The sequence below is a fragment of the Tinamus guttatus genome, unplaced genomic scaffold, assembly GCF_059628265.1.
Source record: "Tinamus guttatus ecotype Peru unplaced genomic scaffold, ASM5962826v1 Tinamus_guttatus_pri_ptg000732l, whole genome shotgun sequence".
Taxonomy (NCBI): domain Eukaryota; kingdom Metazoa; phylum Chordata; class Aves; order Tinamiformes; family Tinamidae; genus Tinamus; species Tinamus guttatus.
The window spans coordinates 1,653,378-1,679,987 of NW_028289266.1; the positions used below are offsets into that span (position 1 = coordinate 1,653,378).

Sequence of the window (26,610 nt, forward strand, 5' to 3'; positions counted from 1 at the left end):
GAGGAGAGGAGAGGAGAGGAGAGGAGAGGAGAGGAGAGGAGAGGAGAGGAGAGGAGAGGAGAGGAGAGGAGAGAGGAAGAAGAAAAAGCATGGATTTATTCCCTGGAAAAGTGGGGAGCACTGATTTATCCCAGCGCCTCCAAGCTGAGCTCCAGAGGAGGAGGCTTTCGGCATGGGGCTGCTTCCCGGGGATCCGGCCCGGCCTGGTTCGGGTGGACGCAGTGCTGAGCCCAGCTGCCTTTCCCCCCAAATGCAGTGCGAGGAGGCGGCCCCTCCATTCCCAGCGCCGCTGCCCTCCTCCCTGGTGCCGTAAGAAACCAGCTTTTGTTGCCCTGAAAATTTATTTCCAACCGTTGCCTGCCTGGTGCAGCTTCCAAACCAAAGGCGTTGGCATGGGCTACAAAATCCCAGCAAAATCCCCGCAACCCCCTGGCAAAGCCCCACAAAGCTCTGCCAGAGGAGCTCAATGGATCCCGCGGGAATCCCATGCTCGCTCTGGCTCCTGGAGCCGAGATCCACTCGGCCCTAAAGACTGCGGAGGGAAAACTTCCCGCTGCAGTTTTTCCGCATGGAGGCACCCAGAGCTGCTGCCTCGGGTGCGCTGAATCCCTCTTTATCCGGCCACTGGCGGGTGCCGGGTGCCAGCACCGCCTCTTTGGGCCGAGGCTCGAACAGAGCTCGCCCTATCCCCCCGCTGGCACAAGGCTCCTCTTACCCTATCCCCCCGCCAGCACGAGGCTCCTCTCCGTTTCCTCAGTTTATGCCCCATTAATCGGCCCCTGCCCAGGGCCATTTGCATCCACTGCCTCTCTGGTCGCGGGTTTTGCCCCGAGTTGAGACCTGCCCAGCTCATCTCATGCCAGAGGGGCAGCTCACAGGGCTCCAAGCCGGGTGCTGGGTGCTTGGGGGTGGCAGTGAAGTGACCCTGGGGGTTGCAGCCTCGGGAGGGATTTGGAGATGGGAGGATAACGGTGCCCAGGACTCCCTGTGCCGGCATAGCCGGGCTGGGAGACAGGACGAGGAGACAGAGACAGGGCAGGATGGGGCTGGATGGGGCAGGATGGGGCTGATGGGACTTTGTTGGATGGATGGGGCTGGATGGGACATGGGTAGATGCATGGTGCTAGATAGAGCTGGATGGGGCAGGGTGAAACACGTTGGTACTGATGGAGCTGGATTGGATGGATGGGGCTGGATGGGACCAGGTGGGATTGCAAATGTCTGAAGGAGGCTGGAATGGGCTAGATGGGGCAAGATAGGGCTGATGGGACTTTGTTGGATGGATGGAGCTGGATGGGGCTTGGATGGATGGATGGATGAGGCTGGATGGGGCTTGGTTGGATGGGTGGGGCTGGATGGGGCAGGATGAAACAGGTTAGGAAGGTTAGGACTGATGGAGCTGGGTTGGATGGATGAGGCTGAATAAAGCTGGATGAGGCTGATGGAGCTGGGTTGGATGGATGGGATCGGACGGGGCCAGGTGGGGTTGGACATGGCGGAATGGGGCTGCAAGGGGCTGGATGGGGCAGGATGGGGCTGGACTGCGGCAGTTTCCCAGGGCTCCACTCGTCCCTGTGTCCCCATTCCCGGTCTTTCCCTTTGCAAGGCACATTGTCCTGCTCCACAACAAATTCCCCCCACCACAAATGGCAGCGAGGAGCCTCCAGCAGCAGGAATTGCCCTGCTCTGCCAGCCTGGAGCGGCAGCCGGCAGCCTCCCAGCTCCTCCCGCACCGGCCCCGGCTGCCTCCACTGGAGACAGAGTCGAAAGCGGCCGCTTTGTTCCCCCTGTTCCCATTGGGAATTTCGGCTGCCCACTGGAAATCGCCTCTCGCTCAGCCCTGGCCCTGCTGGATTTTGAGCCGGGAAAGCCGGATACGACGGTGCTATGACCCTTCCAGGCACCCCTGTGCTGCAGCCGGGCTGTCCCTGCTTGCACGGGGATGTGCAACGTGTGCAAGGTGGGCGCTCAGAGGTGCCACAGGGGCTTTGCATGTGCGCGTGGCCTTGCACGTGCAGGCTGCCCTGCTGCACGTCCCCTCTCCCTTGCGCACACTCTCCGTGCATCCTCCTTGCACGCTCAGGCTCCCCCTTGCACACACCCCTTGCACACACACAGGCCCCATCCACATCCCCTTGCACACATGTAAACTTCTCTTTGCACACATGGTCCAGATGAATGCACCTCCTTGCACACACAAACCTCCCATTTGCACACATCTCTTGCACATGCACAGGGTCCATACACACCTCTTGCACACACTTCGTTTTGCACAAACACAGGTCCCATGAACACCCCCCTTTGTGCACACTCCCTTGAATACACACATGCTTCCCTTTGCACACACCCCTTGCACACATGCACCCCATACACACACACGTGCTCCTTACACACACATGCCCCACAAACACCCCCTTGCACACACACCATTTGCACACTCTCCCCTTGCACACACACCTTGCACATGCACCCTTTGCACACACACCCCTTACACTCACATGCCCTGTAAACACCCCCTTGCACAGACACCCTTTGCACACACACCCTTGCACACTCACCCTTTGCACAAACACCCCCTTGCACACACACCATTTGCACACTCTCCCCTTGCACACACACCTTGCACATGCACCCTTTGCACACACACCCCTTACACTCACATGCCCTGTAAACACCCCCTTGCACAGACACCCTTTGCACACACACCCTTGCACACTCACCCCTTTGCACAAACACCCCCTTGCACACACACCATTTGCACACTCTCCCCTTGCACACACACTTTGCACATGCACCCTTTGCACACACACCCCTTACACTCACATGCCCTGTAAACACCCCCTTGCACAGACACCCTTTGCACACACACCCTTGCACACTCACCCCTTTGCACACCCCCCACCACATGCACCTTTCCCCGTGCCCTCTCCCCTTGCACACATGCACCCCCTTTTGCAAACACACACACGCCCCATACGCCCCCCTTGCACACGCACAATCCCCACACCCCTCCCCTTGCACAAGCCCCCCCCCCCCGTCCTTGCACACGCGGCGCCTCCCCCGCACCCTCCCGCGCCTCTTGAGCAAGAACGCTGGGATTAATAAAGCCGCGCGGCCTCCCCTAATAGACTCCAGCTGCAAAAACATTCCCGGCATTCAGAGGCGGCTCTGTGTCCGGGAGCCGCCTCGCGCCTGCCCAGGCCGGGCCGAATTCCTGCCCGCGCCCCCCGCTCCCGCCGCGGGACAGCTGCGCCGGAAGAGCGGGAGCGCCGCGGGATGGGGGCCCTGGGCACCAGGGCACTGGGTCCTGGCGGGGGTGGAGATGGGGACCGTGTCCGTGTGCTTGTCCCCTGTTCTCCAGGAGGGATGGTGGGATGGAGGTGGGATCCATGCCCATGTGTGCCGTGGTCACCAGGAGGGATGGGCAGGGGGAGATGGGGGACTGTGTGTAGGTGTCCCATGTTCTTGGGGAAGGATGGTCGGATCGGATGCGGGACCACGTGCCCTTGTCCCATATTCTCCAAGAGGGATGCAGCCATGGAGACGGGGGACCACCTCCACGCGTCGCAAGTTCCCCAGAACAAGGCCGGGATGGAGATGAGGTGCCATGTCCATGTGCCCCAGGTCCCCAGGAGGAGCACTAGGATGGAGATGGGTGCCGTGTCCACATGTTCCCTATTCCTTATGGGGGCACTGTGACAGAGATGGGGACCACATCCATGTGACCCATGTCTCCAGGAAGGACATTGGGCTGGTCAGGGGGGGCCACATCTGCTTGTCCTGCGCAGGGGCGCAAATCCTGCCTGCCGGGTGCTTCTCCTTTAAGCATGTGGCGCCGGGGAGCCCAATTTAGCCCGCGCGGCCGCCTGGCTCCCGGCGTCCGGCCAGGGCCCCGCGGGATCCTCCTCCTGCGCCGGCGACACGGGGAGGCCCAGGGAGGGAAGGGATCCTGCTCCATCCCCGATGGGGGCCCAGGGACCCCGGACCGGGGCTGGTGCAGCCTGGGCTCACTGCTGTGATGAGCGTGTCCATTCTCAGCCCGGCGGGAGATGCACCCTGAAAGAAGTGCCTCCCTCCAGCTGGGAAACGCAAAAGGGAGGGCAGATTAGGGCCCATTCCTGCAGCCCCCAGGGCAGCTCCGCGAAATCCTCGGAGCAGCTTCCCCGAAGCGCCAGCGTTTTCCTTCTCCAGTGCAAAACCAGCGCTCGTTAAACCGGGAACACCGAACCCACGGGGGGAAGCCCCTATTCCCACCCGCCCCGCAGCAGCCGCACTCGTGTCACGAGTCGGAGGGTGCTCAGCGGCGCTGGGGGGGGGACCCGGGGGCGCTTTAATTGACTTTAGGCGAGGCAGAGGCAGCTGTGAAAACAGAGCGGCCTCATTAGCGGCCATCAAAGACCCCCCGCCCGCGCCGCGGGCACCGGGGCCGCCGCCGTTTGCTCCCTCGCCGCGGGGACCGGGGGGGACGGCGCGGGGGCGGCATCTCCCGGGCCCGCGAACGGCCCCGGCTGCCGCTTTTCGGGCTTGGAAGCGGGTTGGGAAGCGGTCGGGGGTGCCAGCCCCCCGGGGAGGTTTTTTTTCCATGCAGCGAGCGGCATCGGGGCTCAGCGCCCCCCATCATCGAGAGCAGAGGCTGAGTTGGCCAAGCAAGAGCGGGAAAGCTTTAAAAAATAATTAAATATATATTTTTAAAAGCCACATTCCTGGGATGGAAAGTTTGAATTCTCCCCCTCTCCCCAGCGGCTCCGTCCCCCCCTCCTCCCCGCCCGCGGTGTTTTCGGCCGCCGGGGAAACAAAAGCCGCGGAGCAGCCGAAAACGCCGCCGGATGGACCCGGAGCGGGGAGAAATGCAAAAACGGGAATAAAAAAACCCTCAAGAGGCCCGGATTTGGGGAAAGTTTTAATATCGGAGCCGCTCGGAGCCGAGCTGGAGTTAACGGTCCGCGAGTCGCCCCGGCTCCTTTTTCCACTTCCCGGAGTTAGACGGAGCAGGAAAAATCCCCCCGCGGATCCGTTTTTCCCCCCATTCCCGCCCTCCCCCCCCCCGGCTCCTCACTGGAAAATTAAACCGGATCCAAAGGGTTTCTTTTTTTTTCCCCCCTTTCTCCGATGTGCGCTGGAGAAGTGCACTGGGATTAACCCTTTGGTGTTCTGGCTCTGTGGCCGGGAAAAATCAGGACGGGATGGGATCGACCTACAGAAATTCAGGATCCATGGCTTCGGCGGGATGAGGTGGCCGATTCGTGGCTGATTCCCCAAAATCAGGGAAACCGCCGAGTTTCACAGGATGTTTTTTCTCCCCGGCAAGAGGCAGGGCGAGAGACTGCTCCCACTCGTCATTTCGGAAAGATTTGGGGTTGTTCTTATTTTACTTTTCTTTTTCCTTTATTGTTGGAAATCCGGGCCATTGGCAGCGTCCCCGCTCCCCCACGCACAACCGTGCCCCCACCCCGGTCCATGGGCGACGGCGCGCGGATCTGTGTGAATCCCGGCTGGAGCCTTCGGTCCCCTTGTGCTTTCAAGGCGCCTGCAACCAGCCGGGAAAAGAAAAAAAAAGAAAAAAAAAAGTCACACTTAATCCTAAGGAAAATGTGAACTATTTCCTTTTGGGGGGGCTTCACGGGTGTTGGTTTGTCCCCAACACTCCCGGCCCAGTGCTGCCAAACGTGTCCCAGGGCAGGAAAATCCTTTTTTCCTTCTTCTTCTTCTTTTTTTCTCCAAGAAAGTTTTCTTAGGAAAAAAGAGAAGGATTTTTTTTTTTCACTGCAAAAACTCTTTGCCTCCAGCTCTCGGGAGTTGCCGGTGTGGTGGTGAAGTGGGTTTTAGCTGGGGGGCCTTGGAAAAGCCCCGCAGCTTTGTGATCCGCAAAAAGCCCCTTTTCCACCCGATTACGGCCTCGGAGCAGCTCACATGGGAGACCCCCCCTCCCTCACACTGAATCCAGCTGTTGATTAGTGGGGACAAAAAAAACCACCCTCAAGAGTAGGTTGGTGGGTTGATTGGGTCAGTTGTATTTGCCAAGGGGCGATGGCGGAGGGAAGGCGGGCGGGGGGTAAAAAAAAATATTAATAGAAAAATAAAGAGTAGGAATAAAAAGAACAAATCAGAGCTCATCACCGCGCTCCCACACACGGCGTTCCTGCTGCTGGGGCCTAAAGAGAGATGGAATCCGGCCCCTGAAACAGCGTCGCCTCTGGGATAGCGGCGGGCTGGGGAGGAGAAAAAAAAATAAAAAATTAAAGAAAATAAAAAGAAAACAACTTTCTTGGTGAGTTTCCAAAAGCAGAGAGAAAAAGGGGAGTTTTCCCGCCCCCCTTCCCTCCTTTCCATGTCCGAGCTCTCCGCGCCGGGGGAGAGCAATCACAGACCGGGCTTTTATGGAAGTTGGGCTGCGAGCGGGGCCCCCCCGGCCAACACAAACAGCAGCTCCGGCTCCGCGGCTCCGCGGCGCCGCTGCCAAAGGCAGGGAAAGCACGGAGAAAAATTCAAATAAAATAAAATAAACCAAAATAAAAGTAGAATACCCAACTCTTGGTAGCAAAAAAGTAAAAGGGGAGAAGAGTTGCCGCTCCCCGTCCAGCCTCTTCGCGCTCTCGGCTTTTTTTTTTCTCTCTTTTTTTTCCTGTTTTTTTTTTCCTCTTTTTTTTTCGGTTTTGTTTTAAATAGAAATATATAATTAAATTTACAAATGCTATTTACAGGTTTAATTACAAAAAAAAAATAAAAGAGAGAGAGAGACACCCCTTAGACGTTAATAAACCTTAAAAAAAATAAAAAAAAATAAAAAATAAGAGAGTCATGAACCCCCAGGAGGAAGGCGCGGAGGGCGCCGGGCGCCTCACACCGTCGTCTCGCCCTGCTTGCTGTTGGTGAGGCGCGTGTAGAACTTGCGCCACGAGTGCAGCGTTTTGCCCGACCATATCCAGAAGCCCGAGGTGATGCCCACAATGAGAGTCATGAGATACTTGATCATGTAGACGGTGAAGTCCGGGGTCATGCGCGGCGTGAACTGGAGCGGGCAGGGGATGGCCAAGCTCTTGCAGTTCTGGCTGATCCAGCTGCGCTCCCAGTGCTCGCGGAAGGCCTGCTCGTAGAAGTAGCAGGCGATGACGATGGTGGCGGGGACGGTGTAGAGGACGCTGAAGACGCCGATGCGCACCATGAGGCGCTCCAGCTTCTCCGTCTTGGTGCCGCCGTGCTTCATGATGGTGCGGATGCGGAACAGGGACACGAAGCCGGCCAGCAGGAAGGAGGTGCCGATGAAGAGGTAGACGAAGAGCGGGGCCAGCACGAAGCCCCGCAGCGGGTCGATGTTGTTGAGCCCCACGAAGCAGACGCCGCTCAGCAGGTCCCCGTCGATCTGCCCCATGGCCAGGATGGTGATGGTCTTGACGGCCGGCACGGCCCAGGCGGCCAGGTGGAAGTACTGCGAGTTGGCCTCGATGGCCTCGTGGCCCCACTTCATGCCAGCCGCCAGGAACCAGGTGAGGGACAGGATGACCCACCAGATGGAGCTGGCCATGCTGAAGAAGTAGAGCATCATGAAGAGGATGGTGCAGCCCTCCTTCTTGGTGCCCTGCACCACCGTGCGGTAGCCGTCCTCCTGGAAGCGCTCGTTGCAGACCACCCTCTCCTCCAGCACGAAGCCGGCGATGTAGGCGACTGACACCATGGTGTAGCAGCCCGAGAGGAAGATGATGGGGCGCTCAGGGTAGCGGAAGCGCTGCATGTCCACCAGGTAGGTGGTGACGGTGAAGAAGGTGGAGGCGCAGCAGAGCACGGACCAGATGAGGATCCAGATGCGGGCGAAGCGGATCTCGTCCTCGTTGAAGAACATGTGGCCGTCGGGGCGGCCGGGCTCGCAGGGCGCCGCGCAGTCCTTCTCGCCCAGGAACTTGTAGTTGAGGTAGCTGGGCACCTTGAGGGCCCGCGGGCAGTGGAAGGGGTGGTCGAGGGTGGCGTAGCGCGGCACGCCGGGGGTTCCTTGGCCCGCGAGCGGCGTGGCGCTGGTGAGCAGCGCCGGCGAGCCGCCGTCCTCGGAGTGGTTCTGCCCCACGCAGATCTGCTCGGCGCCGTGACGCGGGAAGTTCTCGCAGCGCAGCCGCTCGGGCCACTGGAAGCCGAACTTGTTCATGAGGGCCTCGCAGCCCTGGCGGGCGCGCTCGCAGATGGAGCGGCACGGAGGGATCGCCTGCTCCAGCACCGTGCACACCGGCGCGTACATGGAGCACAGGAAGAACTTGAGCTCCAGCGAGCACTGCACCTTGACCAGCGGGTAGAACTGGTGCACCTCCAGCCCCGCGTCCTCCTGGTTCGTGTGGCCCAGCAGGTTGGGCATGATGGTCTGGTTGTAGGCGATGTCGGTGCAGAGCGGGATGGAGATGGGCTGGCAGAAGCCGTGGTCCGGGATGGAGATGCCCTTCTCGCCGTGCAGCTGGCCCCGGCTCGGCGCGCTCAGCGCCAGCAGCAGCCAGGCCAGGCGGGACAGCGCGGCGCAGGGCCGCGCGCCGCCCGCGCCTCCCATCGCCCGCAGCTCCCGGGCGGCTCTCCCGGCCGCAGCGGCTCCGTTATCCGTCCCGCGGCTCCCGATCAGCGTGTCCCGCCCGGGTGCAGCCCGCCGGCCGGATCTCGCATGCCCCGGGGCCGGCGTGGGGCTGCCACGGGCGGCTCGACGTGCAGCGCCCGCCGCTTGCCTCGCGCGCGGTGCCGGTGTCCGGTGCCGAGTCCCGGTGTCCGGTGCCGGGTCCCGGTGCCGGGTCCCGGTGTCCGGTGCCGGTGGCGCTGCCGGGCCGCGCTCCGTGCGCGGGGGCCCCGCGGCGCCGGTGCCCGGTGCGGGGGGGGGGGGGGTGCGGAGCGCAGCGGCCGCGCCGGACGCTCCCGCCGCCCTTTGTGCGGGGCAGCGGCGGGGCCCCCCCGGCCCGGCCCGGCCCGCCCCCGCCCGCTGCTCCGCCAATCACGTTCCACCCCCCGCCCAGGCCCCGTCCCCGCCCCCCCGCGGCTCCGAGCCCCCCCGCCGCCCCTCCCCGCGGCACCGAGGCGCGCAGCCCCCCCTCCCCCCTAGCCCGGGGACAAGGGGCCGACGGGGACCGGGGCGGGGGGAGGGGGCCGCTGCGGCTCCCGGGCATGGGGGCACGTGCCCCCCCCCCCGTATCCGCCTCCCGAAAGTTTTCCCCTCTGGAAAAAGTGCCCGGGAAGGGCCCGCCCGGGGGCCGCTGGTGCTGGGGGGGCAGCTGCTGTCGGGGTGCAGCGCCCGGCGGCCCCGCGGCCCCTCGTGGGGACCCACGTGTGTGTGTGTGTGTGTGTGTGTGTGTCCCCGACGTGTCGCTCGCTGCGCTCCCCCCGCCCCACGGCGGCCCCGGGGGGGCCTCATTCCGCCCGCTCTCCCCGCGGCGCCGCCTCCCCCCATCCCGGCGGCGCCCCGAGCCCGTCCCGCCGGGAACGCGCAGGGAGCCGCTGCCCCCGGGGGCGCCGTCCTCGCCGCCTCCTTTCCCTGCAGAGGGGCTCGCTCTCTTTCTTTCCTTCTTTCTTTCTTTCTTTTTCTTTTTCTTTTTCTCCCCTTTTCCTCCCTCTTTCTCCCTTCCTCCCTCCCTTTTCTCTGCCTTTCCTGTAACTTAAGCTTTTGTTGTGAGTAAGAGAAACCCGGGCCGCCTTGAAAAGAGAGGGCCCCACTGCCTTTCAGAGCGTAATTGAAACCATTGCGCGGCTCCCGGCCGAGGGGGAAGGGCGGGGGGGTCCCGAAATCAAAGCCCGGGCTGGGGGGTGGAGGCCGCCCTCGGCCTCCCGCTCGCTGCCTCCGCACGGCCGGACCCAGGGCCGGGGGGCGGCGCGAGGCCGGGCGGGAGGGCAGCGTGGCCGCCCGTCCCGCTGCTCGCGGAGGCCGCTCGGCCCGCGCCCGCCTCGGGACCCTCCATTTTGGGGCCGGCGCGCGGCCGTGTGGTGCTTGGCGGCCGCCCAGGCGCTCCCGCCGCCGGCCCCGCCGGGGGAAGCTGCTTGCGAAGGGCCTGGCGGGGCCCGGGGCTGCGTGGGCTGCAGCCGAGGCCGCATCCCGGGCCGGGCGCTCTGGGAGGCCCTGGCCGCATCCCCATGGGTGCTCCAGCTCCTCCGTGGGCCCCGTGAGCGGCCCCGCCGAGGGGCTCTGGCTTGTGCTAGAGCCGGGCCCCCCTGCGCCGCTGACCTTCCCGGCGGCCCGGCCGCGCTGGGGGAAGGGCCGGGACGAGGTCGGAGCAGCCACGTGGATTTTCCCATCCGAAACCTTCCCTTTCGGCTGCTGCCGGCGCCCCGGGACCCTGTACAGGGTGACACCAGGCCCAGGAGGCTGGGACTGTCCCTGTGCCTCCCTGTGCCATGTTCTCAGCACAGGGGGATCCCTGGGACCTCTGCGGACACCAGGGGATGAGGCGCTGCCCCCGGCTGGGACTGCCAAAATGCCACCAACCTGGAGCCAAACCGAAGGAGGGGACCTCCCCTCACGAAGTGCCCTGCTGGGGCCCTGGGGCTGGGGACAGTCCTGGGCAGAGGGGAGTGGCAAGGGGACCCTGGAGGAACAGGGATCCCATCCCGTCGGGCGGGCTGGGTGCTGCTGTCTGGACACACTGGGTGCTGCTGGGGTGACACGGCATGGCCAGGAGCCAAAGCAGCAGCTCTGTCCCCCTCTCCAAGCCTCTCGTGGGGACACAGGGACACGCAGGGTGACACTGGCCCGCGAGCTGCCCCAGGCCCTGGCCCCAGGGCTGGGCTCTCCCAGGACAGCCCCCCCCCGGCCCCTGCCCTCGTCTTTGTTTCACACTTAAGAGCCTCTAATTAAAACCAGCCACAAAAGCGCTGGCTCGCGGCACGCTCAAGGTGCCAGCGAAGGACCGAAGGACGGGACGGGGGTCGGTCACCATGGGAACGCGCGGGGACGCGGGGCCCCCGGCACAGGAGCCGAGTCCGCGTGCAGCGCGTGCTGGCTTGCATGTGCGCACGCTTGCACGCGTGTGCGCTCTCTTGAAAGCATGTGCGCTCTCTTGCACATGTGCACTTTTGCATACACGTGTGCTTTCTTGCACACAAGTGTAGACACTTGCACGTGTGTGCACTCTCTTGTACGCGTGTGTGAACACTTGCACACGCGTGTGCTCTATTGCACACACATATACATGCTTCCACGTGTGCCCACTCTCTTGCACACGTGTGAGCTCTCTTGCACACGCCTGTGCTCTCGCACATATATATACACGCTCGCACGCATGTGCACTCTCTTGCATGCGTGTGTGAGCACTTGCATGCATGTGCACTCTCTTGCACACGTGTGTGCTCTCTTCCATGCGTGTGTGCATGCTTGCACGTGTGTTCAGTGCCCAGGGAGCGCACCCGAGCAGGATGGGCCAAGGGGCTGCACCTGGAGGATTAGTGTCACAAGCACATGGGTGCACGTGTGCCTCCTGTGTCCCTGCGCACACGCGTGTCCGTGTGTGCCCCGTGTGTCGTTGTGGGCCTCCTGGTGCTTGCTGCCCGCTGGGACCTCTGCCGCTCCTCCCCGGTCTGTGCTGGCATGGGGGGCTGCAGGCCGGGCTGGGGGCTGCCTGGGTGGCCTGTGGGATGAGTCAAGTGCCCTTAAGGCCACTGGGTGATCCCAAGAGCACCCGGCCGCAATGGGCACCGTGCACCCTGCGCGCACTCCGGTGACACGGCGAGAGGGTGACCGCGACACCCTGGGGCGGCAGCACCACTCTGCGGGGGGACACACTAAGTCCCAGGGCCAGCGGAGGGCTCCTAAACCCGCTCGCGCTGCCACTGTGACGAGAGGAAACACCCTGGGCATCTCCGAGCGGGACAGCGCGGATGGCGGCGGCGCCCGCGGCGCCAGGCGCCCGGCGGGGGGGACGCGGCGGGGGGCGCTGGCTTAAGCACACCTTGACCTTGCTGGCAGGGGACGGCTCCCTCGAGCTTGTCGGACACATCCCCTGCCAGCGGGCGCATTGAGAGCGCCGCGAGCTCGCGCGCGCCGCCGCTGCCGTGAAAAGGCAGCTTAGGCATCTCCCGCTGCGCCAGATGGATTAGGGGCCGCAGGGAGGGCCGGGATCCGGGACGGGGCGGGGGCGGACGGACACACAGCCACGGAGCGGCAGGAGGCCTGGAATGGCGGCCTGGGGGCTGCAGGCCCCGCGCGCGCGGTTCGGGGGGGCACCAATCTCCATGGGGCCTCTGGGTCTCCCCCCGGCACAGCTGTTGCCGCTGGGTATTTTTAGAGCCGGCTGGGGGCGAGCAGTGACCGTTTTCCTGCCCCTGCGAGCGGAGGGGCCCAGGCTGGGGGTGGCAGCAGCCTCCAAAAGCCCAGCGGCCCCTCTGCCCCCGCCCCGGCCGGAGGTTTCCCCGTTCTTTAGTCACAGAGCGATTCGGGAGGGGGGAGAATCTCCCGCCCTGGCCTCTGCAACGGCCCTCGATGCCGAGCGGCTCCGGCCGGGGCGGCCCGGGCTCCTGGGGCCCCCTGCGGTGGGGGGTGCCAAGGAGGGTCCCTGTGTCCGTCCTGGGAACAGCTGTGCCCACGGCGGAGGCGCGGGGACCCTGCCAGTGCTGGGCATGTGATGGGGAGGCGACAAAGCCAGTGGCTATTTATACTGGTGCCGAGGCAGGGGCTGGGCACGCGGCCACGGGGGCCGGGTGCTGTGGGACCCCCTGGCACCCGCAGGTTCTCCCCAGGGGGTAAAGGGCCACCAGGACGCACGGCACCTCTGTCACGGGCAGTTGGTGGCCCTCAAGGGTGCCCTGGGTGTCTGCCTGTCCCCTGTGAGGCCAGCACGGCTCCAGTCCCTGCATGGGGACGGCAAGGATGGTCCTTGCCCCTCTCCCGCCAACCCTGGCCACCTCAGCTGCCCACGGGGGAACCCCTGGTGCCCGATGGGGAGCGCGGACCCATGTCCAGCGCGGGCACCAAGCTGTCCCCACGCCTGATGGGGACACGGAGCTGTCCTAAGGAACAGCACATGTGGGGTGGGCACACAGCACGCACCAAGCGCCAGCTCCCAGCGCCGGCTCTGCTTGCCCTGTCAGCCCTCCGGGAAGCTGAGGCACAGGGTGAGGACGGGCTCAAGGTGCCACCTCCATTCCCAGCCACCCCGTTCCAGGGGACACGGCCCAAGCTGCTGCTTGGGCAGCACGGAGAGGACGCCCAGCCCCCTTGGCGCTGCGGGCACCGTTGCTCCCTGTCCCTCAGTTCACCCTGCGCGCCTGGAGATGCTCCCGCTCGGCTTGGGACACGGCATCTCCGCACAGAGCCAATGAGGGGTTTAGTCACAGTGCGACCCAGCCACCCGCATGTCCCCGAGCCTCCCCGCAGCCCGCCCGCCCACGCGGGGCCTCCAGGGCTCCTGGCTACTGCCTGGGGACCTCCACCCCCGTCCCCATTGCTGAGCCCCAAACTGGGGGCACCCTGACCCCAAACGAGGTGACGTTTTGTGTGCTCCCACCTGGGCCAACCCCGGCTCTGGGAGCAGCATGGGGGCCCCAGCACACGTGTGGGGGGGCCAGCCGGCCGGGAGTCCCGCTGCCACCGGGCAGCCTGGGTGGAGCGGGGGCTCCCTCTCGCGGGGACAGCCGCGGCGCTGCCCCCGCGTGGGGTGGCTGCAGGACACGGGTGTCCCCTCGGCCAAGGAAGCCGCCCCAAGCGGGTGCGGGGCCGGGACCCTGCAGAGGTGGAGCGGGGGGGAGGTGGAGGTGCAGAGGCCGCCGTGAGGGACCCACGGGCCCCGCCACGGGCTGCTCGGAGCAGCGAGCGGCTGCGGGGCACGGGACGTCCCTGGCGGCTGCTCCGGGACGGCACCCGGGCCGCGGCGGAAGGGCCAGTCCCCGCGGGCGCAGCGCAGCAGGGCCCCAAGGCGGCGCCGCGGAGCAGGAGGGCCGCGCGCCCCGGGCCCCGCGCTCCGCCCGCGGCGGGCGGCAGAGGGCAGCGCGGCGCGGGGCGGCCCGGGCGGGGCGGGAGGAGCCGCGTTCCCGCACGGGGCGGCGGCAGCGCCGCCTTCTCGGGGACAGCGGGCGGGTCCCGGCGCCGCGGCTCCCCCGGCCCCGGGGCTGCTGCGGGGCGCCGGGATGCGGCGGGGCGCGGGGCCCCCAGCCCCGGGCACGGCAGCTCCCCAGCCCTCTCCGCGGGGACCGTGCGCATGCGCGGAACTGCCAAGCCGCAGCCCTCCCCAAGAGGCGGTGGAGAACCCGCGCTCCCATTGGTTCCTCTTGACATCACTCAGGCCCTTGTGGCGGTCCCATTGGCTGCCGTGGCGAGGGCGGGAAGCTGAAGCGGGGCCCGTGCCCCGCCCCCTTTCCTGGGGAGCGGCGGCGACGCGCGTGCGCAGAGAGGTGGCGCTGCCCGGCGACCGCGCGTCGCCGCTCGTCTCCCGGGTGCGCCGCGCACGCGCAGTACGCGCCGCGGGGCGGGGCGGAGGGGGCCGCGGCCGCGAGGGCCCCGCGCGTGACTCGCTCCCGCGGGACCCGCCTGCCCGGGCCCGCCCGTCCCGGGCATCACGAGCGGCGCCGGCGGCGGTGGCCCCGCCGCGAGCGGAGCGCGGGGCACGTGAGCGCGGCCTGCCCGCGGGCAGCGCGCATGCGCGCGGCGGGGGCGGGGCGCGCGGCGCTGAGGGGAGGCGGCCGCAGGCGCGGGGCCGGGCCCGGCCCGAGCGAGGCGGCGGAGCAGCAAAATGGCCGACAGGTTCTCGCGCTTCAACGAGGACCGGGACTTCCAGGTAACGGCCGGGCCGCGGCGGGGCCGCTCCGAGCGCGGCGGCGGTGGCGCCTCCCAGCGCGGCGGCGGCGCCGCAGGCCGCGCCCGGGGCGCTGCGCGGCCGCCGCGGCCGTTGTGCGCGGCCGGTAACGGCACAAAGGCGCGAGCGGGGCCGCCGCGCGCTGCCAAGGTGACCCGGGAAGGGGCCGCGGGGCCCGGGCTTGGGGCGGGGGGCTCCCCGCGGCCGAGCTCCCTTTCCCCGGGGCTTCTCCGCGGCTCGCTGCCCGCAGCCCGGTCCCCGCGGGATGCGCCCGCCGCGTTCACCTGCTTCTCGCCCGTTTCCTGCCGCCCCCGGAGAGCGTTCCGAGCAGCCCGCGGGGCCCCCGCTCCCCGCGCGGCCGGTGGCCCTTTGTGCGGAAGGGCCGCTTCCCCCCCGCTTTCTGTTTATTTATTTTTAATAAGATACTATTTCTCCGCTGCTAGCGCTACGAGTGGTGTTTGAGAGCAGGTTTAAATAAACAGCTGTAAAATTAGTGTCGACTCATTAAGCTTAAACAATGACATGTTGTTTTCCGACCGAGCCGGAGACTCTTGAGGTTACGAGGAAAAACAAAGGGAGAATAAACCCAGCGAGGGAGGACAGCTCCTGCTTGTTCCTTATGGGGCCCTTCTTATTTCGAAAATCCAGTCACAATAATATATTTTTTTTTTCCACACAAAAACTTGCACTTTTCATTCGAGGAGCTGAGAGTAGGATTTTTTTTAAAAATCTTTTCTTTTTGTTTATAATGATAGAGCTTGTGTAATTCCCCATAGTGTAGCATTAGGATAGAGGTTCAAACCAAGCCACCCAGTAGTAATTTGTTCACGTTGCTCCTTCTGGATGTTTTAGCAGATGCGGATTTCCTAAATGAGTATTAAAGCCTATGAGAAGCAGATGGGAGATGTGGTTAACTTCCCTATTTTCCTATCTGTGGATTGTCCGTAGGGCTTCCTAGCGCTGCTCTAAACCCAGTGGATGGTTTGCAGGGCTTATTTTATTAAATGAAGAAATGCCTCATGGTTACTACTGAAATGGCCTGAGCAGGCTTTGAAGTTCCTTTTTCAAGAAGTGGAGTGGGCCAAATTTGTAGTTTGAAAATATGTTTCTACTAGCAGGTTGAATTTGTATTTATTTATTGAGGGGGGACCCTAAAACAATGCGGGTATTGCAGGATATAGCCGACGAGCAGCTAGGCTCTATAATTGTTTGCTCCCCGACTTCCTTGTGTGTTTCTTTTTCTTACTGTCCTTGCTTTGCAGGGCGGCCTCCCGCTCGAAGCGCAATTGTAGCAGCAGAACCTGTTACTGTGTCACCGCTGGGGCTGGCGGCGCTGGGAGAGCGTGTCGTGATGGCAGGGAGGAAACAGGGCTCCATTACCTGCTGCCGGGCGCGCTCGGAGACAATAACCTGCTCCCTGCCCTTGTATTAAGGGAAGGCCCTATTTTTAATTAGGGCTATGGCCAGGTCTCATGCTTGCGTTGTCAGGCCTTTATTCTGTCTTAAAAACCTCAAAAAGTGGGGGTTATTTTTATAAGAGCAAAATTTCTCCCTTCTATTCTCCTGCCAAATTTCCATTGGGAAGACATTCTTGTGCTTAAAGCTTTCTTTAAGGGAAAAGGGGGAATGCTCTGTGGGGGCTAAAAAAAAAGAGCAATTCGGAGTTAGTTGAAACTTGTAGAAGACAGAAGGTGTGGAAAGGATGAGCTGTAAAATCATGGAGAAAGCGGGGCTGGGACTTGGCCCAGGTCATGCTGAATTCACGGGAGGTCAGGCACCCGCACGATGATCCCAGACAGTTGGATATTCCAGTAATTCTCCTGAAGTATTTTGGTGGAGGATGGCTCTTCTGATCTTTTTAGTTTTCCTTCTAGTCAATTGTCAAAATTACTTAGATTTTTTTTTCTTTTTGCTATTTTGAGTGTTTATTTGCAGGTGCACTGTGAAAGTTAGACTATGGCTAAGCACAGGTAAAAGTAGCTCTGCTTGTGGTGTGCTGGTTTGGATGGGCTCTACACGGTGCTGGTCTCCAAAGAACAGCAAAAATAAAATTCTCTCTCTGACTGTTAGCATGAAGTTATAAATTTCTGCATAGGCTCCACTCCTAGGAGTGTTTCTATCAGTTTTAATGCTTTCTTTCCACATGATATAGAGTGGTTGCAAATCCTAAGTTTCAGCACATGAAATTTCTGTGATTTGGCAGCGTGTGGGTATGAATTTTACCCCGTGTTGTTGCTTGGCTGTTGAGACCGAGGCAGGCCTGACGAGGAGCCTGCTGGGTGAGTCCCTTGGATGCAGTTTGTGGGTGCTGCTCGTGGGATGGTTTTGAAGAGAAAGGATGTGCGCGGTCCCGCGGGAGGAAGAGAAACAAAAGGTCGGTAATAAAGTGCATGGGTCAAAGGAAGCTTTGAGCTGCTTGGAAGAGAGGCAAATGCCTTGGAGTTAGTGAAGTGGCTAAAGGAAGAGGGTAATTGAGAAACTGGAGTTTTCTTTAAATATTATCAACCCTGTTTCTTGAAAAAATCTGGGTTTGAAGGGATTAGTTGGGCAAGTGTGAGCGCTAATGCGAGCAGGGAGCTAGGAGGTGAGCGGTGCCAAGTCAACAGAGGTAATATCGAGGTTTCTGGGTTTCTGATACGCTCAGCTGAAGTGGATTAAAGGTGAGAGAGCTGCAGATTGCTCCTCTCCTTGTGCTTAACTAAAGGGAGCTAAATGAGATTAGGAGGAGGAGAAAAATGGAAATGCAAAGTGTTGGAGGGAAACTGGGAAGGAAAGGGCTGGAAACTTATACAAGAATGACAGGGGGAGTAGGATAGTTAAAGGGGGGCAGTCAGCTTGGAACTAGTGAAATTTTAGACGTGTGATATCAGAATCAAAACAGCCAAAACATGGTAGGTAGAGAGAAAATAATGGAGGGAATGAAAATACTGTAGGAGAGAGTATAAGGATAAGGAGGTCAGACATCCTGCAGAATAAAGATCATGGTACGGAGGCAGAGAAGAGAGATTATGTATTTTGTGCAAATATTCCCGAGTCCTTTGTGGCAGGGTGAAAGGCATGAAAGCAGAGTGTGAAAGTATAAGCTCCCAAAGGAGCAAGAAAGACGCTTGGAGGTTATCACTGCAGAAGTGTGATGAGGAGCCTTTCTTCCCCCTCCTCCCTTCATAGGATTGCAGAAGCATCTCGCTCTAGTAGCGCTGCGTAGCCTTAGAGGCTGCACAAAGGATGTAGATCCTCGGTTGCTTCCCGCTCCCAAAGCTTAGGAAACCTCAAGGGAAGCACCTGTGTTTGGAGGGCGTCGTGCAGGCGCTGCGCTTCGGGCAGCCTCCTGAAACGCGTTCAGCTCTGACGGGCTTTGCTCCCGCCCCGGCCGGGACAGCGCAGCACTGTCTGCCTGCGAGGTGTTATGCAACAAAAAGAGCTGCTGAAGGAAGTCCATTACTGATCCTCCTCCTCTTTCCTTTAGGCTCTGACGTGGTAAGTTAAGTGTGCTGGTTTACCCCCATTTTTTTCCCCTTCCTTATACATGAAGGCCTGTATTTTTTACAGTATTATTTCATGTAATTGCAATACACTTATTTTTCTTTTGATGAACTATACTGAATGAACACTACAGATATTTCTGGTTTATTGAAATCCAGGGGCACTCCGAGTTGAACACAGATGCTGACAAAATGTTCTGTTTCTTTATCTTTCTCCTTTTCATTGTGGAAGCAGAAATGTTACAAGCCATATGTGTATATGTGCATAAGAATTTCCTCGTCCTACATACGTGGTGCTCGCTTGCACCATTGGCCAGACGGAACGCAAACTGTTCCATCTCTTGATGGAAGCTCCTTGTATAGCCTGTACAATAGGCTAACACTCTTGCTAAGCAGAAATGCCTTATTTTCCAAGATCGCTTGACATGTGGACAGTCTGGACCTCAGTTCTCATATTCTTGTGCTTCTCGTTTATGCCAAGAAGATAAGCAATTGCTTTTCCACCCTAAGAGCCAAGCGAGCGCGTTGCTGCTGCTCGTTGGTCTTTGCTCTACTAGTCTTGCCGCTTTCCGCAAGTTCAGTCAAAGGTTGATGACATGTGGATATTACTTTTTTTTTTTTTTTAATTGGCAGAATGTCAGGAATACGGGGATGAGTTTTGTTCGCGAGCAGCTTATGCAGTCCAGCTGATTGGACATCTGAGCCAGCAACGTGGCTGTTTAAATTCTGCCTATGTTGTTGGTCGCTTGGACTTTATTCTTTTCATTTCTTCAGTGCCAGCTAAGAGAAGCATATTTGATTTCTATATCCTTGAACAGCCACGACTGCTCATGGATTATGCGACAAAGTCAATAGCTTCTCTCTGAGCTTCAGGAAATCAACAGGGTCAACTTTTGTTTGCCTCTGTCCACTAATTGGGAGGAGAAAAAACTTAATATGGGAGAATGGGGTGGGGAGGGAAGGAGGAGGAGGATTGTAATTCCTCCGAAATGTGATATCCTGAGCTTTGAACTGATGGGACATCCCTAATTAACATACATTAACATAATAGCATACATTAACATAGGAGGCAATATTAGGTAGTCAGAATAGACATCCTAGAACTCACACGCACGTTTCGGTTTCAGTCATTTAACCCTGCCTTCAGTCCAGCAGCTTGTGCTCGACTCCAGTGCCCTCTTGAAGACACAGGTGATGGTAAACTTGCATTTTCCTTTGTAAGTAATTCCAGGGTTTGTCTGCTGAAAGTTCTCATTTCTTTATTTTCTGTGTGGATTTTTCTGCCTTTGTATTCCTTTTTATTGCATCCTTCTCTATGATGCTGAAGTACCCATTAGTGCCTTGGCTCTTCTGCCTTGTTCTTAGGTTCCTCTGAGAACTTCAAAGGCCAATCTCTGAATTCTGCCGTTAGAAGGCATTTTTCCAGCCCTTATGCATTGGAATTGCTTGCTTAAAGTTTTCTACATCTTCAAAGTACGACTAGAAGACTGTGGAGCATCTAGAGTGTGGTCCCATCTGTACCATACATGCAGATAAGCTGCTTTCTTACTGCTTGACTCTGCCTTGCTCTCCCACGTCCTTGGGTCGTGTGTTTAGCCCTCTTGCCCTGGCGCTGCATGGGTTCTCGTCAATCCCTGCCTTCTCAGGTGCAGCCCTGCTCTGCAGCTGTGTTTGTAGATGGCTCTGCTAAATGGGCTTTGTTTTAGCAGGTTCAGGTCACTGTTAGACAGGTCAGGTTGCTCTGTACAAACACGTCCTCATTGTTACCTGCTGTTCCTCAGGCTTTTTGATCCACAGAGCTGGTTGCCAGTTACTGCGTTTCCCTTCTGCCCATCAATAAAAATTTGTCTTGAACTGTGTGGAATTCCCACTGAGTCCAGCTAATGTGATCTTTAGGGTTTCTGTGGTAGTTTGGTTTAAAAGCAATCCTTTACTGAGTCAAAATAGCTATTTAAAAAAAAAAAAAGAAATGCTGCTATGAATGCTTTTAACTTTTTTCACAGTGTTTACCTGCCCAAGTTCCTTTCCTGCAGTTGCTTTCCATGCACGGCCTGTTCCAAGCAGAGTTTCAGTAGCCAGGGAAATTCTGATCTAAGAGAGCCCAGGAAATCACACACACACACATCTATATAAAAATAGCACTTTCCCCATGTGGTGCAGAATTTGCAGGCCAGATCCCTGAAGACTGATCCTCAGAAGTTTTTGATGGAGGGGAAAAAAATACATTATATGCATTATATACATTAACTGACTAGCATCCTACCTGACCAATATACATGTATATATATTTTTTCTCCTGCCTTAGAAGTCTCTTAGTCACAGGTACTGTAAGATCCAGACCCTTCTGCATCAAGGTATATTAAAAATAACTAAGACAGAGTTGGGTGCGTTTGACCAGTGCTCCCACCCCCTGGCGCCGTTGCTGGAAGAGCTGAGGAATCCAGCATCACCCCGGCATCCTGGAACAGGTCTTTGGCTGGCGCTGGTAGTGGCAGGAGGCTTCCAAAAGATGTGAAATTCATCTCGGTTGGTGCCGAGCCGTGCAAAACACGGTGCACCAGATAGCTGCCTCTGGCTTTTTCAACATGTCCTTTTCAACAAGCTCTTTATTCCTGAACTATAGGACATAGTTTTAGCAGTCTTAGCTAGGTATTTGTATGCACGCTTTTCCAGTTTAAAACTCAACATGTTAGTAGTTTTGAATGTGCTCTGGTGTGGCTTCTCCTAGGGTTTTTGGATGTCATGCATGGAATTCTGGCATCAAAATTGACTTTGAGTGTGGTGAACTGAAGGTGCTGTCAGCATCTCAACGCGTAATTACCAGGTGCTTCTTGAAAAAGTTGCTAATTTAAATTCAATTTGGAACCTTAAGTGATTGCTTTTGTTGTATTGACTTGAGAGGATTTTTATTTTAAGTGTACTCAAAATAATTACGATGTGTGTGTTTGCTGCAAATGAGGTTTGCTGCAGTCAACATCTTCCCAAAGCTGCAAATATGAAAGTATTTTCGAGGGTGTTAAGATGTAGATTGTCAGCTCTTGTGCACTTGTATTGCTTGTGTACAAGAAAGGGACTGGGAAAGCAATTTATAATATGCTGAAGCCTATGAAAGTGCTGGCTGTTTTTGAATATTTTTTGAAATGCTCGCAAAGGATAACTTGAATTTTGTGGGTCATTACAGTCTATCAGGAGACAAAAGGGGGGAAAAAAGAGATTAATGGTTTTGAGGGACGTATTAAGTGGGCGTTTTTGGGTCCTAGCAGAATTTGAGTTGCCTTTGCATTGATTTTCAGTAGTTTTTGGAAACCACGTGACTGTATTCAACCTTCACAAACCTCCCAGCGCAGGCGGGAGAGGGAGGGGAGCATCTTTGTGGCATCGTGTTGATTTAAAAACCTACCTTGTTCTGGGTACATAATAAGTATTCAAGTCATGTGTAAAGCTCCATTTCTCTGGAGTGGATTTTGGTTTCTCTGGGGTGATTTCTAACCATCAACGCAGTGTCTGCATCCATTGGCTTTTTGGGGATCTTCCGTCTTGCGGAAGCCTCAGTCCTGCTCCGCTTATGAAGGCGGCATAAACTACGGGCCGGGGTTCCTGTAGTCGGGATGCATGTGGCAACATGGATCTTGGGGGGAATTATACAGCCATGAAGAGTGGCCTGTGTGTGACACACAGTTGGTCAGTTCTGGTGCTTTTAACTTGTTTTTAACACTTTCCTGTCTGCGTTGGCTGGAATTGCCAGGGTGAGGGGGTAAGTTGAGCTCAGCCTTGTGCAAAACTGAGAGGTGTAAGAAAAGCTGACTGAGCCAAAAAGATTTTTAAAAAGTGAATTAGAAGTAAGATGGAGCACAAAAAAGAGATTAAAGTTGCTCGTGACTTACCGCATGTAAGTCCTAGTTAGGACTTTGGATTAGGCAAGACTCTGCAGCGTTTGGTCGAGTCCTTCCAGAGTGGCTCCCGCGTCTGGTTTTGGTGCCAGCGCTGCTCCTGGCCTGGCAGGGCTCATCCCGGTGTCCTGGGTGTGTAGCGCTGGCAAGAACACTTTGCTACCTTTGGAAAAAGTCAATGGAAGGAGAGGAGCTTTGCCTTTTTAAAGGTCTCCTCATGGTTCAAACTCTTCCTTTAAAACAAGATTTATTTATTTATTTATTTATAACTGGAGGGCAGTGAAAAGTACTTTGTAACTTATACCAGTCAGCTGTGGCTTTATCTGCACTAGAAAAATGCCCATTTTTGTGGCTGCTCCTTCCTCTCTCTAGATGTTCCTGGTGTCTCAGTGGCTGTTTTACAACTTAACACCTTCAGAGCTCCCAGGAAGGGGAATCAGCTTGGTTATGTGGTTGTAGTTGACACTGTTGGATAAAAATCTCTGAATTTGGGCACTTTGACTTTGCATTTTGGGAGTTTATGGTTTTCTGCATTGGTCTTGCCCTTGTAACTTAGATTTTTGTTCATATTAGTAATAATGCTGAAACACCTGAGCTATCTTGTTGAGGTGTAACTGAAGGAGGGCTGAGCAAGATGAGCCTGAAAGAACTGCTGGTTTCACATCCCATTGTACTGCTTTTCCTGGTTTAGTTTCCAAAAGGAGAACTTGGCTTAAAGGTCCGGCCTAGCTGCTTGCGCTCAGCCCTCCGTGCTCGTGTTCCTTGCGAAATGCAGCGCAGGACGGAGCAGCGAGGAAGCGCGAGAGCCTCGAGGCGGCTCCAGAAGCGCCTCGACTCGTCCTACCTCCCTCCGTGAGCTGAGAAGGCTGCAGGTGACCTGGAAATCCCAGTGCTCCGGAGTCGGGGCTGGTTTTGGATACGGGGAGCGCCTGGGAAGGAGGAGGAGGGTGTAATTTTCTTCTGCCTTGAAGATGCTTTTAAACGGATCCGCCTTCTTGGTGGTGCCCGTGTGTCCCTCCGTGCTGCCTCTTTGCCGGCAGCTCGTTTGGGCAGCGGTTGGGCTGTTTCGGAGGGGACAAACTATTTCGTGGAGCATGTAAGGTCCATTAAGCTCACACTGATAAATGGACTTGAATTCATTTCATGTATGTTGACTAAGAGCCATTTACTGGCAACTGTTTCCCACAGCTATTTTATTTGAATTATTTCTGAGAATGCAGTGGCTCTGTTATGTTTAATTTTGGACAAAACAGCATTTGTTGGACCAAAAGGCTAAAGTATTTACAGCCCAAATAAGGGAGGATGAGGGTCTAAAACCCTGCACGGAGACGACTTTTGTTAGGAGTCAGTTTTTCAAATGCCAAATTCATAACTCGGCAGTGAAGTGCATGAAGGCTCCAAGTTTGGCCAAGAGCTTCGTGCAAAGATCAAGCACTGGGAAAGCGGAGGAGGAAGGCAAGGCCGCGTGACTGTGAGTAACCAAGAGGCGTAGGGAGCCCAAGTAGGGGTGATAACAACAAGAAAATATATAGGACGCGAGCACGTTGGCTTCTGGAGATGAAACGCAACGGGGAAACCAAACAGTGTGTGCGGTGGTGAAGCGCTCGGACGTGAAAGGCTCGTCCTGGCTTCCTGTCTAAGTGGTAGAATAGATTGAATTTCACTGTGCTCTAGGTGAAGCAGCTGGTGTTGGAGTGATGCTGTAGCTCGGTGTGGTCCAAACAGCAGTAAATGATGCTGAAGGGGAAGCTCCTGGTCTTTGCTGCTTTGGGACAGAGCAGAGTGTTTGTGAGTGATGTGAGCAGGGAAACCTGGAGATGGGCAGTCCCAAACGGGCAGTTTCGAAAGGCAGGAGCAGAGTGTGAGAGGGAAGAGGGCGTTTTAGCCTTCTCCTGTGCCGTAGGTGGAAACTTTGGCTGATTTTACCATATTTCTGGGATAACTGTCTGGAGAAATGAAATTTGGGACTCTGCTTTGGTTGCTTTGTGTTGAATATTACTGGTATCTTTTATGCAGATTTTACTTAATGCTCTGATACCCATTTTGTCATGATTGAATTCTGCTCTCTGCTTGATGGTTTCCTCTAAAGAAGGAAACATCACTGAAATCAGCAGAAGATACTGATCAAATTCATATGAAAATGTCGTCTGTGCTTAAGTTCACGTTTGCCAAAAATGCAGTTTATTCTCAACAGATTCAGTGCTTGGGTTTAATTAACATTAGATTTAAATGTTAAAGGATTTTTTCTCCTTCTGATTCATTGTCTTAAGATGCAGCAAACCAGAAATACAGAATGTATCAATTCAAGGTGCCAGGTTGAAGGATTGGAGAACAGGAAAAGCAGATTGAATCTGCCCCAACTTCTTACTTGGGAAGCTCTGAGCAGAGGGACAACCTGCTGCCTGGATCCTGCAGGATCCCTGCTCTGAATGGCCTGTAATTCCCTGGAAAAGGTGGCAGACAACATCACTTTAACAAGCTATTTATAATGGCTTTAGGAGCAAGAACCCTTTTTCTCCTTCCTCATAGGCACCATTGAAACCTGCGCGTGCCTAAATTTGCCCTCCCTACGACAGTTAATTTTTGGTGCCATTTTTTCCCGGTGCGGCCGCTTTACGGTGCGAGGAAGCGTCTCCTTTATCACGTCCGTGCTGATAAAAAAGGAGCAGCCCCATGGTGTGTGTGGTCTCAGTTTAGACGCTCCGTTATGCTGATGTCTTTAAATTGCCAAGCTGGAAGAGTCACATTCCTAACGGAGCGAGCGCTTGGCCGCATCCCGCGAGGGCTCAGAGGGGGAAGCCGGGTCTGGAAATGCTGAGAGTTTCGGGCGTTTTGGTTATCTGAACGTTAGTGGGATGCTCTGGTGGTTACGTGATGTGAGCGAAAACTGCCAGGCGTTGGATGCTCCCTATGGAACTGGCAGGATTTCCATGGTGCTGCTGGGCCTGTGAAAGGGGCAGTGAGTGACAGCCGAGGCCTCAAGGCTCCTGTGGCCTCCCGGCGCCCCGGGAGCGTAGGATCCTTGCGGAGCCATTCCCAGGGTTTCCCAGGCTTCGTTTACGGTGCGGTTGGCCGCGCGGCGGGGAGCTCGCAGCACACACGGGCCGCGCTCGTTGCGGGGCTGCCGCTTCGCTTGCCCGCGGCGCGTGCGACCCGGCTCCGGCATTTTGAGAGCTGCTCTCGTAAAACAAGCCCCAATTTCATCGTGGTGGAGCCGTCGGTTCCTCCTGAGGTTTTGCCCTGTGCGGGTTTGACCCCCTACTGGTGACTTCATGTTTTCATATCCTTCTTTTTCTTCTTTCTTTCTTTATTTTTAAAGGTGTTGTCCTCTGAATGTTTGTGGTTTTACTGGCTGCCACAGTTTATGATGGTCATTGGGTTAACATAGTTAGGTTTCAGAGTTGTTATATATATTTTGTTTTTCCATCCTATTTACTGAGCTCAGTCTGTATTTAATTAGTTCATTAGTTTTGCTAGCTAAACGTACACAAGCTGACATGTTCACAAGCCTCCTAAATCTTGAAACCAGACTTTTGAAAACGCTTTGCCTGCCACAGTGATAACAGAGATAAGTGTGCTAACTATTTTCCCTTCCTTCCCAGGGAAATCACTTTGATCAGTATGAAGAAGGGCACCTGGAGATCGAGCAGGCGTCTCTCGACAAGCCTATAGAATCGGTAAGATATGTCATTATCATCGTCATCAGTCCACCAAGAATTAGGCCCTGATCGGATGCTACTTGATGTGAATGCAGTGCAGGGGTAGGAGTGGGCTGCTTCTTGCAAGTGGTGCTAGGGCACTCATTTTTTGTAGTGTAACTGCGTGCCCTCCTTTAATGTTAAGTGGGCCAGGGACTCGCTCTTCAAGAAGTTCTACTAAAATTATAGTAACTTTACATTTACGTTCAGCTTGATGTTTCAGAAGTTACTTAAAATAATACATTCACTTAGAGAATTTGTTTTGTTAAGTTTTTAATTCTTTTTGTTTAAGAATTAGTGTAATTCTTGGTTGAACCTAATGGAATAGTGTAGTAAAACACAGGAAAATATCTTTCGGTCCTTTTTTTAGTATATATTTTTGGATAGTTACTGGAAGATTAAACACATTAGAGTGATATCTGGCCATAGGGACACACGGACGTGTTACAGTATTGGTATAGCAGTCCTTCCCCTAGAATGTGAATCTCTGCTGTGAATTTCTTTAAAATACTGTTCTACTTCGAATTCAGCATGGAGAGTGAAGCTGTAAGATGGGAAATAAATAAGTCTTGTTTAGCTTGATCTTTTTTAAGCTTTTTGGAGCTTTTTAATTTTTCTGTCTGCAAAGCATCTTTTCCTAGCTTTAAACACAATAACTTGTTCTGCCTAAACGTCACCTACAAGGTTGGCCCTTAGTTTTAGCTTTTTCAGTTTTAATGCTAATTTGCTGTCTCCATATGACAGCAGTAAAATCAGTAGCAAAAATAAAGGGTCACTCAGTGGTGGTCTCATTAAGACGAGATCCTTG

General features: G+C 56.8%; 2 protein-coding genes across 6 annotated transcripts in view; one reads left to right on the plus strand and one right to left on the minus strand.

The window, feature by feature from the left end:
- Positions 1 to 6,827: 6,827 nt before the first annotated feature.
- Positions 6,828 to 8,452, minus strand: FZD2 (frizzled class receptor 2). Its single transcript, XM_088537176.1, has one exon. The coding sequence runs from the start codon at positions 8,336 to 8,338 to the stop codon at positions 6,839 to 6,841; it is 1,500 nt and encodes a 499-aa protein (XP_088393302.1). The 5' UTR covers positions 8,339 to 8,452; the 3' UTR covers positions 6,828 to 6,838.
- Positions 8,453 to 14,585: 6,133 nt separating this feature from the next.
- The window catches only part of GPATCH8 (G-patch domain containing 8), a 44,353-nt gene continuing 32,328 nt past the window's right edge, over positions 14,586 to 26,610 (plus strand). For 2 of the 5 annotated variants that reach the window (XM_088537174.1, XM_088537172.1), the window contains exons 1-2: positions 14,665 to 14,714; positions 25,707 to 25,781. Coding sequence is in view for 1 of the 5 variants with exons in the window: in XM_088537171.1 (XP_088393297.1) it covers positions 14,670 to 14,714; positions 25,707 to 25,781 (120 nt within the window). In the remaining 4 variants the exon portion in view is untranslated. Of the gene's footprint in view, positions 14,715 to 25,706; positions 25,782 to 26,610 lie in introns of those variants that run through there. The other 3 variants (XM_088537171.1, XM_088537173.1, XM_088537175.1) reach the window with 3 other exon arrangements.